Genomic DNA, 15,126 nt, shown 5'->3' with positions numbered 1-15,126 from the left:
ATATATGACTTTTTCCACATTCAGACATGCTTTGATTAGTTCTCTGGGTTCTTTCTTCTTGCTTTGAGCTAAGGTTAGATCGGTTTTGTGAATTCTGTTGCTATAGTATAACTTCTTCCACATTTAGACATGTCTTGATTAGTTCCTTTCTTCTTGCTTTGAGCCAAGGTCAGGTTAGCTATGTATCCTTGACATCCTTAAGGTGATATGCTTTTGTGCTTTATCCTTTTGTTTAGGATGTAGCCTTCCAGGGTCCTGATTTTGTTCTGAGGTCTCTGATCTAACCCCCACCTCTGGGTCCACACAGTCCTATTCTCTATGCTACCATCAACTTTGAGCACTGGAACACTAGCTCTTTGGGAACCTGTCCAAGCTCTTCAGTCTGCTGCTGGTCTTTGTATTTGCTTCCTTCTCTTGTATTCCCACTCCATTTTGGCCTCTGAGGATTTCTCTTACCTACTTGCCAGCTTAGCCAGTCATTTAAAGGTATTTTATAAGTATTCTATTCAGAATTTTTAGCTTCTTTATAATGAAGGGGGTTTTCAGGACTTCTAATCTGCCAGATGGCTGGAAATAGAATCTCAATGTGCATTTTTCTCTAATACTTTTCTGCCTTCTAAGTGCTTTTAGCTTTTGTCCTATCTGAATTTTACCACTTCTCCATAGGGCAGGCATTGTTTTCTGCCAAGTTATGACCCTAGCAAGGAACCTGCTCCACAGAGGGCATGTCTAGGTTCCCACAAATCCCTAGATAGGTGGTACTAAAACTCAATATCATTTCTCCCAGTGTCTTGCTCATTCTTTCTTTATTCATGAAATATATTTTGTGTGTGTGTCTCTTATAGGCTCCACCTCTACTACTTCCCCAAATCACAAAAATTAGTAAACCATGGTCTTTATCCTTCAGAACCATACAGATGCACAGTATATATAGACAGATAAACAAGGTAATTTTAGAACAGTAAGGGTAACAGCAGTGGGATGATCAATGAAAGGACAATCTGGTTCCAAAAAAATTAGAAGTGGTCAGTGTATCTAGAGGAGAGGACGGATAAGGTAGCAGAAGGAAAGAGATAGCACGTGGCTTCCGTTCTGAAGGCCAAGTAGAAGTTTATTAGCCAATGATAGCAAAAAGAAGACATTTTTCTAGCCAAAAGAACAGCTTACACAAAGATGATGAGACAGGGAACAATCTGGTATGGTGAGCTGTGGTTGGCAACTTTGTATGGCTGGAACGTATATGACTGGAACATTCACTAACACTGAAGTTAGGGATCAGGGAAATAGATGGTCAAATGATGGAGGATTTGGAATGCCATGTTTAGAAGTTTAGACTTTATCCTGAGGGCATATAGATTCCTGGAAGGCTTTTGAGCAAGAGGGTAGCATGGTCAGATTTGTAATTTCCAAGGATGACTAGAAACATTTTCATGGTTTACTTCCCACTACACCATCCAGCCTCTTACCATAGATGTTTGGGAGTTAACCGAAGTGATTCACAGACATCAGAGGTTCAGGGCTCAAGGAACATCCCACTAATGGCCACAAGAAAGCCTTCAGGTTTAAGTAGTCACTTCCTTTTTTGAATCTTAAACCCCCTTAAACTATCTGGTTTAAGGAGAAAAAAATAGCCCATAGCACCCTGCTCCCCTCTCCTGAAAACATGCTAGCTGGTTTCAAGCATCCTCTGAGAATGACCTGAACAAGATTACACTGCTGATGATCTGCCATAGCTGGGAGAAAGTCAAGCTGGGGTCTTTCCAATTGTTCAGCATTCAGAGGTTTTATAATAATAAAGGCTTTTTACATAACATTAAAAGAAAAATAAAGTTGCATAAATTAATGTAGCATATTTAATCCAGGTATTGATAAAAGGACAAAATCTTTTTATTTTTTATTTTTTTTAAAGATTTTATTTATTTATTTGACGGAGAGAGAGAGAGTGAGAGACGGAACTCAAGCAGGAGGAGTGAGAGAGGGAGAAGCAGACTCCCGGCTGAGCAGGGAGCCCAATGCGGGGCTCGATCCCAGGACCCTGGGATCACGACCTGAGCCGAAGGCAGATGCTTAATGACTGAGCCACTCAGGCGCCCCCAAAATCTTTTTAGAAGAAGATCAGTTGCTCTTTCTCCAGGCTGCTTTAGCTTACTGCACATGTTTCTGGCCTAGTACCTGTCCCTTCCTGGTCTTTTATAACTGTGTGTTTACATGTGGCTCCTCCCACCCCAGGCTCCTTAATCTTTGTATTCACAGTGCCTGACACAAAGTAGGTACTCTGTAGATGTTCGTTTGTTGAAAGGTTGGATGGGTAATTAAGTACATATTTTTAAGTGGATATATCAGTTTAAAAAAAAAAACACAACTAATACTATGAGTTGGCAGATTTTCTCTTCTGTAGACTCCACACCTAAAATCTAAAATGAAAACTGAAATTAGTAGATAGCACCTACTCTGTAGCATAGTTTGGGTACAAAAAGCAAATGGCATGGTCCCTGCTCTCAAATTGACCAACTCTAGCTGGAGAGGTAGACACGCAAACCAACCCAGTGTAAGAAGTGTTATGATAGATACATGGAGAGAACGCTAGGGGAGGCCGAGGGGAGCATCAGGGATAGCTTCCAATAAGTCATGATCCCCAAGCTCAATCCTGAATGAGGAATCAGTGTTAGAATTTTGTTCCACTGACCATCTATAATTATGGATAATAATGACTATTAATGGGTGCCTAGGGCATCTGAATTCTGGGTGATGAATGACATAATAAATGAGACTCCAAATCACTTCAGTGTGAAAAGTATTGCAGTTCTTTATATATTGTTAGTGTGCTCTCATTTATTCATTCATCAGGTACTTATTGAGCACTCATCTAGGTGTATTAGGGATGCCTAGAAAGGTAAACCATGATACCATATCTTCAAGAGATTACAATCTCTCTGGAAGCCACGATGCCCTCACACATGAAACAGTTCACGGAAATGCAGGGCATTATATTTACAGACCCAGAGTCATTGGCACAGGCAGTAAACATGCAGAAACGAGAGCCGAGGCTCAAAATGAAGAAGGTGGTCTTTGAGCACATCTAATATAAAAGGGAAAAAAATAAGACAAAACGGAAACAAGATAAAAGAAAAAGATATCCCAGAATGAGAGAACTTGAAAAGAGAAGGACAGAGGTGGAGCTTAATATGGAATATAAATCAACTTAAAGTTATAGAGAATTACCATGAGCCAAGTACCATACTGAGCACCATAGAGGAGAAAACATGAAGCAGACATTGAATGTGCCATCAAACTATGAATGGTGTGAAGTGCCACTGGTAGCCCATAGCTGGAGCTACCACAGAAACATGTTTGATTTGACCTGCACCGTACTTCTAATTTTTTTTTCATTATCAACACAAAATTCTAGAACTTTGCATCAAAATCTAGATTCTTCACTTACGTTTATAAATTAGAGAATCTGGCAATACTAGTCAGTGTTTCTGCTTGAAGCAATTGTCCAGAGTTAAACAGAAATAGCCCTTTAGATGGAATGTATTCCCCAATTTGTTACAGTCTCTGCTCAGCCTGCTGCATTCGTGTTTCCTCTCCTATCCCTGTGGACTTTAGATTTTGCCATCTCTGGTTAAAATCTATCAAAAAAAAAAAAAAAGACATTTACATAAATAACTATAGTATGAAATAGAGGGTAAAGGGGGATCTAAAGCACTGTGGGAGTTAGTTCATTCATTTATTCATTCGTTCGTCCATCCAGTAACTATTTCCCGAGTTCCTGCTACTTATCAGGCATCTTGCTACTGCTAAGGTAGTCCTGGTGCCTAAGTTCCTGTAGTTCCTAGTCTATTGAGCAATCACTATATAGTGTGATAAATGCCACGGTAGAGTTATGTGTCCATAGTTTACATTAGGATTCACTCTTGATGTACCCATTCTGTGAGTTTGGACAGTTGTATAATGACATCTATCCATCCTTACAGTATTCTACAGAGTAGTTTCACTACCCTAAAATCCCCTGTATTCCACATTTTTATGCCCCTCTCCACACAACCCCTGGCAACACTGATCTTTGTGTTGCCCCATAGTTTCCCCTTTTCCAGAATGTTACATAGTGGGGACTGGCTTTCCAGACCGGCTTCTTACACTTAGTAATATGCATTTAAGATTCCTCCATGTCTTTTCGTGGCTTGATACCTTATTTATTTTCAGTGTTGAGTAAAATCCCATGTACTACAGTATCTATTCACCTACTGAAGGACATGATGTGTCAATGTAGGTTCATCAGTTGTAACAAATGTACTACTCTGGTGGGGGATTTTGATAGTGAGGGAGTCGATTCATGTGTGGGGGCAGGAGGTATATGAAAAATTTCTGTACCTTCTCATTTTGCTGTGAATGTAAAACTGCTCTTTAAAAAGTGTCTTAGAAGAGAGAGGGGCATCTGGGTGGCTCAGTCAGTTGAGTGTCTGACTCTTGATCTCAGCTCAGGGCTTGATCTCAGGGTTGTGAGTTCAAGCCCTGTTTTGGGCTCCATGCTGGTGTGGAGCCTAGTTAATAAAAAAGAGATAGAGAGACTGGTTCTGGTGTTTACTACCTTTGTGAACATAACCTGTCTCTCTAAAGCTCAACTAGCTTTAGACAAGTTGACTTATGTAAGCATCAGTGTAATAGAACTTCCAACTTGTAATTCTTCACAAGGTTGTGATCCCCTAACAGAAAAAAAAGGACATGAAAACACTTTAAAATCTATAGTTTAACGTATTGGGTTATTAGTATAAGAAGTTTAAATTAGGGGTACCTGGCTTGCTCAGTCAGAAGAGCATAAGACTCTTGATGTCAGGGTCATGAGTTCGAGCTTCACATTGGATATAGAGATTACTAAAATAAATAAATAACTAAATAAAACTTTAAAAAGAAAAAAAGTTGAAATTAGAAAAAGTACATCATTTAAAGTGTGCTTAGGGAGGGGTGCCTTGGTAGCTCAGTTGGTTGGGCATCTGCCTTCAGCTCAGGTCTTGATCTCAGGGTCCTGAGATTGAGCCCCACATCAGGCTCCCTGCTCGCAGGGAACCTGCTTCTTCCTCTCCTCCCTGCTTGTGCTCTCTTTGACTATCTCTCTCTCTTTCAAATAAATAAATAAAATCTTTAAAGTGTGCTTAGGGTCATTTCTCCCCATTATTAAAATAAGCATCAAAAAATAAGCATCCTAACTCACTGTGATATAAAAAAATCTATTTTAAAAAAGGTATTTTAAACTTATAAGTTGACAAAATGCCAAATAATTTTATTTAAAAGACTTGTCCAGGTAAAATAAATAAAATCTACTGTCATTCAAGAATTATGTGTATTATGTTCAGGGGTCACTAACAAAATTCCCCCAGATGGTAATGGGTAAAGATGTTTCATAATGATCTTTTAAAGCTTGATTTTTTTCTGCAGAGAGTCACTTTGCATATTAAACATGTAAGGGTAATCCTTACTTTCAAAGGAATCATGTTCTCTCCCATTTTACTATTAAAATACCAGGTTCTCTCCATGGATCTTTCATTTTTTTCATTTTTGATAAAACCATGAGTACAAAAAATATTTTACTTTCCTCTTAGCTTTGCAAGAAGTGTAAATGTGATGCAATGGACAGATTTTTTTGTTCAAGAACCTCAAGAGAGAGAGGTGAGAGACTCTGGCAAACTGGAAAATGAGTGCCCCACCTAGACAGGGCCACATCTAGCAAGCCAACTGTTGCTATAAGACAAGGTTAAGAGCCAGTGTTCATAGAATGTCTGATTTTTCATATAAAGTCATAAATCTGTATTTTATGCAAATTTTCCCAATTTTAAACATGGACAAATTCAAAAAATTGTAAACACTAGATTAAAGGAAGCCTTTAGCTTTCTGATTTGCAGTCTCTGGAATATATCATAGTCTAGACTCTGGGATTTTGAGTCAGAAAATCTGTGTCTTAATCCTGCCTTCGCTACTTATTAAACTCAGTAAAAACTTGGATAAGCAATCTCATCTCACTAATCAAAAAAGTTGTCATAGTAATTTGTTCATTAGGTTGTTTATTTTTCTCAAGATACTGTTATAAAGATTTTCCAAACATAAAAAATTTAAAGATTTTTAAAATGAAAACTTATGTGCTTGCCATCTAGATTGCACTTTTAATGTATTATTATGCATGCTCTATAAAACTCCTATCCATCTATCCAGTCATCAGTCTGTCTTCCTTTTTGGCTTAGTTTCAAAAGAGTTGCAGACATCTCTGTGCATCTTTCATTGGATTTTCTTGAGGAATAAATGGAAAGCATCAAAAGGTATCAAGCACATCTAGCACATAAAGCATTAGAATCATAATAGCCCCTTCCCTCCAACTGTGTTTACTATGTATAGCTTGAAAGTCACTGGACCTACTAAGAGTATGTGTTTTAGACTGAGGGAAGGGGATATTTCTACAATAACTTTTTCATCAAAATCTTGTTGGCCCTTACCTTCAAAATGTATCCAGAACCTGGACTTCTGATTGCAGCCAAAAATAGAGTATCCCCATTTCTCTCTAATCCTCCCTCTTATTAATACACACACATACACACACACACACAACTTTACACATGATAAACATGGGAAGACTACACAAACTGGAAATAAGACTGGCTCAGAGAGGAATGACACTGTGGTGAGTTCCCTGAATTTTCTTTCTACTTCTTGTGTATCCTGGATGGAGCCCTGGAGACACCTACACCCTGGCACCTCTGTCAATAGGAACAGACTAAAAAAGCTTCAAGAAAAGCCTGCAACCTGTAACCCAAGAATTGGCAAAAGGGTAGACTAATAGAACAGGGAACCTTTTTTTTTTTTAATTTTTTATTGTTATATTAATCACCATACATTACATCATTAGTGTTTTGATGTAGTGTTCCATGATTCATTGTGCATAACACCCAGTGCTCCATGCAGAACATGCCCTCTTTAATACCCATCACCAGGCTAACCCATCCCCCCACCCCCCTCCCCTCTAGAACCCTCAGTTTGTTTTTCAGAGTCCATTGTCTCTCATGGTTCATCTCCCCCTCCGATTTCCCCAACCTTTTGAAAATACTGTTCCAACTCTAGCCAAACACCAAAGGAAAAACTGTCCCCTCACTGCAGTGCCAGTGGACTGAGCTGATAGCTAGACTTCTGTCCCCACCAAAGGAAGCCAGGAGAGCAATTCTAAGATGGCCCTGGACTTCCTCCACTGGGCTGGTGTCAGTGAGCCAAATAAGAGCTGAACTTTCACCCCTATCCAGCAGCAAAGAGGTAGAACAAGGTGGCATGAGATGATGCTAGCTGACACTCCGTTTTCCAGTGGGGAGCTGAACTTGCACCTTCACCAAGCAGCAACAAGCTGGAATAAGGTGATGCTAGTTAGCTTTCCATTTCCCTACCCTTGGTACTGGTGGAGACCAGCCAGAAGCTGAACTGCTACTGCTGGCCAGTGGCAATGAAGTAGAAGGAGGAAGAGGGAAGCAGTGCTAGTTGACAGACCACTTTCCCCCTAGGGTAGTGTCAGCAGGGCGGAGGTGGGGCGCTGAACTTCTAGCCCCACCTAGAGGCAAGGAATCAGAACAAAATGGTTCAAGGCAGTGCTAGTCAGCACCCCATTTTCACTCCGTCATTGGTGTCAGTGGGCCCATAGGGAGCTAAGCTTCTACCCCTACTAAGTGGCAATGAGGTAGAGTGAGTAGAATACTAGTTAGTACCCCACTTTCCTCCCTGGTATCACCAGGGATAAGTATGAGAATATCCATCTTATTTGGATCTGCAGGTTATACCTAAACTGATCTACAAAAAACTACACTTATGTAGGATATAGCATTTTACACTGTAATACCCAAATGTCCAGTATATAATAAAATCACTTCTCATACCAAGAACCAGGAAGATCTCAACTTGAATGAGAAAAGATAACCAACAGATAACAACACTGAGGTAACACAGGTGTTAGAATTATTTGACAAGAATTTTAAAGTACTCATCATGCTTCAGTAAGTGATTACACATACACTTAAATAAATGGGAAAAGAAGTGAAAGTCTCAGCAAAGGAAAAGAGGGTATAAAGAAGAACCAAATGGAATATTAAAGCTGAAAAATACAAAAACCAAAGTAAAAAACTCATTGAGTGGGCTCAAGAACAGAATAAATAAGACAGAAGAAAGAATCACTGAATGTGCAGATAGAAAAACAGAAATTACTCAGTCTGGACAGAGAGAGGACTTACTGGAAATGTACCCACTGCCTACCACTTCCTTTATACCATCCTCAGCCAAGCCACTATTTTGCCTGCATATAGCAACTAGACGCATAACTCGTATCACTTTTTCAAACTTGGCCCCTTGGATCCTTTTTTATACCAAAGTAACCATTTAAAAACATAAATTAGGGGGCGCCTGGGTGGCTCAGTCGTTGGGCGTCTGCCTTCGGCTCAGGTCATGATCCCAGGGTCCTGGGATCAAGCCCCACATCGGGCTCCCCGCTCAGTGGGAAGCCTGCTTCTCCCTCTCCCACTCCCCCTGCTTGTGTTCCTGCTGTCGCTCTCTCTCTGTCAAATAAATAAATAAAATCTTAAAAAAAAAAAAAAAAACCAAATTAGATCAAGTAATCTTCTTCTCAGTGGTTCCCCATTTTGTCAGAGTAAAAATCAGTGTTTTTACACAAGGCCCTTTGTCCCCTGTTGTCTCTTTGCCTGTGGTAGGCAAAATTCTAAGATGGCCCCATGATTTCTACCCCCTGATGTTACTCCCACAGTTAAATTACCTTACATGGAAAAAAGAATTTGCAAATGTACTTAAGGTTACTAATCACTTGATCTTAAGGTAGGGAGATTATCTGGGTAGGCCTAACCTAATCACACAAACCATTGAAAAGCAAAAAGTCAGATCTATCTAGTTGTGGAAGAGCAAGCCACAGAAATTCCAAATGAGAAAATTCCAATTCAGTGTGTCATTGCCACCTTGAACATAGAGGTGGCCACATAACAAGGAGTGTGAGTAGCCTCTAGAACCTGAGAGACACCCCCAACTGGCAGCCAACAAGGAAACAGGGTGCTCAGTCTTTGTGATAGTTAGTTAATTATATATGTCATCTTGACTGGGTCACAGAGCACCCAGGTATTTAGTTAAATGGGGCAGGGATGTTTGTTTTGCGTATAAACTTTCTAAGTACTTGGAACAATTCCTGGTATGGTAGTGCTTACGAAGTATTTGTAGAATAAAATAAAGGAACTCTATGTCAAGTTGCCTCTGACTTAATGCATTGCATTGTAATATTTATAGTCCAAGGTATATGTGCATTTTACAGCCTTCCTCAAAACTAGCTAAACATAGATATTTAACACATAGCTTTGTACATGGCAATGTGATCATGAATAATAGATTCTGTGCAGTCATTAATATAAAAATATATTGGATCGCTCTTTGCCATTCTTATATCATTAAGTGCAAGAAAATATGAGAGAAACTTCAATGACTGAAACTGGGATACTTCTGAGAGGAGGATGGGTGATACGAAAGGTGCCTTAGTCAAACCCAAGGCTTACAGAATACCTTTTTCAAAACTACTTAAAAGAAAATAGAACTAGATGACTTCTAAGATACCTTAAAATTCTATATTCTATAGTTATCTAGCCTCTACACAAACTCAATTAACTAATGGCTCAAGATTTTATCTCTCATCTTTTTATTGATGACCCTGAATCTGCATTTGCAGTCCTCCTTGTGGATCCATATTCCTAACCTTTTGTCTCCAACAGCTTCCAAATGTCACATGGATGATGCACCATTATCTGGAATGGAGCATGTCAAAATCATACTCATCCTTGTGATCCTGGGTTCTAGTTCCCCTTCCTTTTGCCAGTTACTTAGATATTTATCCCTCTCTCCTCTACTACCTGAGTCAGTCTCTGGACCCACTGTTTCTCCTTTCGGATTTCCTCTCTCACGTCACCCTTTGTTTTCATTATCACTGCTGTCACCCTTATTCATACTCTCACTTTCTCAAACCTGGATTATTTAGTCAACATCCAAACCAATTTTCCTACCTCCCATCGTATCTGCACTCTCCTCTCCAGCAATCCTACATATGGATGTTTGTTAATGCTCCTGAAATGGATTTAAATATTCTCAATGCCTCAAAATCTTCCAATGGGTCTCACTACTATGGAGTAAATTTTAATTAACAGTCAAACAAACATGTAAGATATTTCATGATCTGGCCTATTCAGTCTTGTCTCTTGTCCCCCAAATTCTCTTCCCTTTTTTTGGACACATTCATCCTACTGAGCACCACTGCAGTGCTCAATAGAAGAGCAAGTGGGTGGGGAGAGTGAAGTGGGTGAAGGTGGTTGAAAGATACAACCTTCTAGTTTTAAAATAAGTAAGTCCTTGGGACATGGTATTCAACATGGTGCATAATAATGCATTGTATATTTGAATGTAGCTGAGAGTAGATCTTAAAAGTTCTCATCACAAGAAAAAAATTGTTAACTACGTGTGGTGGAGGATGTTAACTAGACTCATTCTGATGATCATTTCACAATGTATACAAATATTGAATCCTTACATTGTACACCTGAAGCTAAATAATGTTCTATGTCAATTATGTCTCAATTTAAAAAAATACAAGAACAGATGTTTTAAATAAAGGAAAAGTGGGAGTAAGGCCAGTTTAAGAAAATATTTTGGAATTAAAGAATGACTTTGCATGGTACTTTAGTATTTGTTATAGTGAAAAATGCACTATATATCTGCCCTGATATTAGCATTTTTCTTGGAGTGCTAATGTATCTTATTTTGGGAAGCCATTTTATCAGTAGTGAATTGCTGGTATCATATATCTCAATGAAAGTAAAAGCAACCTAAATCTTGAATGGGTCACCCTGTGAGCTCTGTTTTCTACTTGTTTCTTCAGGGAGCCGCGCAAGGTGGTCCTGCACAAAGGCTCCACTGGCCTGGGCTTCAACATTGTAGGCGGGGAAGACGGAGAAGGTATTTTTGTATCCTTCATTCTGGCTGGTGGACCAGCAGACCTGAGTGGGGAGCTCCAGAGAGGAGACCAGATCCTATCCGTGAGTATTTCTTCTTAATCTTTATTCCTCCATATCTGACACCATTTGAGAAAAAGTCACTTTCAATTTTGACTCCAGAAGCACCTTAATTAAAAAGGAAAAATGGAGGAGAGCATTATGGCTTCCAGCACATGTTGCAGTTTAAATGGTGTTGAAGTGCTTGGTGCTTGTAACTCAGTTCCCTCAGATACAGGTAAAAGTGCTAGTGTTTTCATGTAGACTTTATGACACGTATAATGCATCCAAAAGAGCATTGAGAATCATGCCTTTTTAAGATATTATTTATTTTTAATGCAGATTTTTTTCCAAATCCATGACTATACTCTAAAAACAGCACCTTTATAAGCATATAGTTTGTTGCATATAACTATATAAGAAAGTACATGAAATACGCAGTTGGATGCCACTGATAAGTGGTAGCAGCAGCACCATTTACCTAAATGCAAGAATTACCAGCAACAAGTTATTAAGCACTTATTATTAATCAAGCATTTTATAGAAATAATTTTTGATTCTCACTATCACCATGAAAGCTATTGCCCCATGTTCAGAGGAAAAAAATACAGGTCAGAGAGGTTAAGTCAGTGTTTACCTAACTAGAGAGAATAAGAGCTGGGATTTAAATATTCAGGGCTTTTTTAAAAGATTTTATTTTTAAGTAATCTCTACATCCAAGATGGGGCTCAAACTTACAACCCTGAGATCAAGAGTCACATGCTCTATTGACTGAGCTAGCCAGGCCCCCCTAAATGTTCAATTTTAATGCCCATCACACCTGCCCTCTCTCTTCCCTCCTTCCTTCCCTTCCCCCTTCCTCCCTCCCATCTGTCTTCCTTCCTCCTTTCTTCTCCTTTCTTTTATTGAAATATTTATTGCCTGCTTCTTTCCAATAGATCAACTTTCTTTCTGGTATAAACTCTGTGACAGGTAGTTAAAAACATTGTGAGTGTTCATGACCATACTGAAATTTTGGTAATCATTCAAATAATGGGAAATAATCTAAGGAGCCTAGTTCTTATGGCTGAGTTTATGGTTCATAACTCAATGAAGCACTTACTTTGTGGTTTTCATTGTGTACTTAGAAAAACTTGTCTTTGTTTTATAGCTGTGATTTAGAACTAGAATTTTCCAAGTGACCTTATCTTTGTTAGCTATCATGCCATCCCCACCTTTCCCTCACACACACAATACCTGGGTAATATAGTCAATTGACCTGAGCAAATTGTCCAGGGGTCTGAATGGATGGCCTTTCCTTATCCATTCTGGTAGTTCTCCCATACATTAAGTCCTCTGCTTATTCCTTAGCTAGCAGATGTCTGGATGGATTGAGTATGGGAGAAATAGGGTCAGATCCCATGGTAGGACCTTGTTTTGTCATCCAAGAGCTGAATGTCACCCCTTTGACTACTCCCCTCTGCATACTTCTTCTACACTTAAATGATACATATCTTCTTGGAATTACAATGGGGTTATATCCTGATAAGCCCAGTGTAAGCTGAAAATATTGTAGTCAAAAATGCATTTAGTAAACATGCTCAAAACACTTAAATTAGCCTACTTTTGGGCAAAATCACCTAAAACAAACCCTACTTTATAATATTTTATAAGGGTTGACTATCTCATATGATTTACTGAATACTGTACTGAAAATGAAAATAATGATTATATATGGGTGCAGAATGGTTGTAAGTGTATCAGTTGTTTACCTTGGTGATGGCGTGGCTGAGTAGGAATTGATGCTCACTGCCCAGTATCTCAAGACTGTGTACACCATACAGTCCATAAAATATTACAATAGTCTCTGATGTTCAGATACCCTATCCTTTCTTATGTATAACATTTGCAAAGACAGTTCAATGATAAAAATATTATCTACTTTTTGCAATTGACAAGGAAGAGGGAACATTTCTCTTTTTTAGTTTGCAAGAAGTTATTTAAACTGTAGCTAGAAGTTGGCTAGTTTCAAGGATCAGTATTGGAATTTCATAGGTTAATACTGAAAGAAAAGAATAAACAGGCTCGAAACACTCAAATATTACAATATGGAAGGACAGCAGAAGAACAGAATTATTAACAATGGAATGTGGAGGATATGATATTTTGCATCTACAGCTTACACTAGATATATAAGGACAAGCTATACCTTCCTGGAAAACACAAGAACAAAAACTCAAAATAGCAATCAAGAGTTAAATGCAAATTCTATTACTAGATCATGTAAAATTATTTTGTAAATGACTTATGCTAATAGTAATGTAGTAAGTTCAGAAAAGAGAACTAGAATCCCCAGAGAGAGGAGCTGGGGGGGGGGGTAGGTCCCTGTCCTCAACTGGTCTTAAGAGACTTGAATAAGAGATAGTTAACCTTCTAATCAGGGGCAGAATGTCCATGCCTGCATTCCAGAATTATTCTTCTACACAGACTATACAAACTTTAGAGATAATTTATTTTATTAATGACTTACTATGTCACAGATTTTGTACTAGGACTTGAGATTTCAAAGAATGAGATAAATATCCTGTACTTAAAATATTCACAGCCTAAAAGCAAATATATCAATATATCTATTATATGTGAAAAACATCTGGTTTACCAGTGTGCAATGGGAGTCTCTTCAGAGGCAGTGTTTTCCCAAACTTATTTGACCACCAAACCCTCACATAAGAAGCACTTCACAGGACAACAATAGTAGGAAATGCTTGAGTCCCATACTTGACTCTTCCTAACAAGGTAGCCGTACTTCTTTATAAAGAAAAACCACCAGACTTTTACTATGTTTAAGATTATGGGCGCCATCTAGTGTTCATGCATTGTCTAAACATGGCAACCTGAGGATGGAGGGCCGCGAAGCTCCATTGTAGGGCTTTATTAACCTCCCCTGCCCCCTCCCCACCAGAACTATAGAACTAAAGTAGCTAGGAAGATGAAAGTAAAGAAATCATCCCCATAGGCTACGTTTTATACACGTACTGTGAGTGATATTTTCTCTCTAACTTCTCCTTTATGCATTCCGTTTCTCGGGCATTTGTTGTAGAAGTCTTATCCAATAATTGAACCATACTCTTGAGGTGTTGGTGGAGGAGAATTTAGGACATTCAGCGTGCAATCACATTAACTAGTGCAATAGCCTCCTCAGGCATTCTTCCTGCAGAGGAAAAGATAAAAATGCTCCTGTTATTATTTGTTTCAGTGCTTTGTTATGAAAATGTGGAGCAGAGCATGTAGAGGCCATACCCCTACAGAGAATCTTTTCTGTGTCACTGAGCAATTGTAGTTTTTTCACTCCTTCGGAACCTCAGAAAGAGCACCCCAGCTGACCTTGCTAACTCCACAGCTCACCCTTGATGGACTTTAAGTGTTAAATTGTGTTCCAAGATGCATGGCTGGGAATAGTGAAAGGCTGCAGTCGTTGAGGTGAAGGTACAATAGATAATTGTGCATTTTTACATTGAAATTGAAATTGTATTGTGGATTTAGAAAGAGTAAAAATGAGTCACAGATCACCTGGATGTTTCATTAATTCTCAGGTTACCTTGCTATCTTCATGTTCAGAGCCTATTTGCCAGATCCTTATTGTTATGTTATTCAAATAGAATGTGAGCACTATATACACTCTTCGTCATCCTGGGGTATTGATAAAGTCACCCTTCTCTTGTTACCTCAAATGACAACTCTGCATCGTCACTTCTAATGTTATGCCTGAAATTCAGCCCTCCTTCTGCCCTCCCCCAAAAGTCCCAAATTATCTCTTTGATTCCCTGAGGTGATCCTCTTAAGAGCTTACAAAACCCATCCCTTTCAGTGATCATGCAGCATGAGCCATGTCCTTCCTCTCTGGCTCCGACCCCCAGCCCCATGTAGGAGCTTTGCTTTCATAGTTTTCAGTGCTTGAGGGCTTCTGCTTTTTTTTTTTTTTTAAGATTTTATGTATTGATTTGACACAGAGAGAGAGACAGCGAGAGAGGGAACACAAGCAGGGGGAGGGGGAGAGGGAGAAGCAGGCTTCCCACTGAGCAGGGAGCCCCCG

At 39.1% G+C, this 15,126-nt stretch overlaps 1 protein-coding gene across 1 annotated transcript in view; it reads left to right on the top strand.

The window, feature by feature from the left end:
- Positions 1-15,126, top strand: part of LOC118004277 (disks large homolog 2) — a 776,050-nt gene that overhangs the window by 410,410 nt on the left and 350,514 nt on the right. The window contains exon 11 of the mRNA XM_034995567.1: positions 10,943-11,099. Within this exon, the coding sequence (XP_034851458.1) occupies positions 10,943-11,099 (157 nt within the window). The remainder of the gene's footprint in view (positions 1-10,942; positions 11,100-15,126) is intronic.

Source organism: Mirounga leonina, unplaced genomic scaffold (assembly GCF_011800145.1).
Source record: "Mirounga leonina isolate KUSES-001 unplaced genomic scaffold, KU_Mleo_1.0 Mir_92, whole genome shotgun sequence".
In the NCBI taxonomy this organism is placed as follows: Eukaryota; Metazoa; Chordata; class Mammalia; order Carnivora; family Phocidae; genus Mirounga; species Mirounga leonina.
Note: the sequence above shows the minus strand (reverse complement) of the source record. Positions and strands in the feature narration are given on the sequence as shown.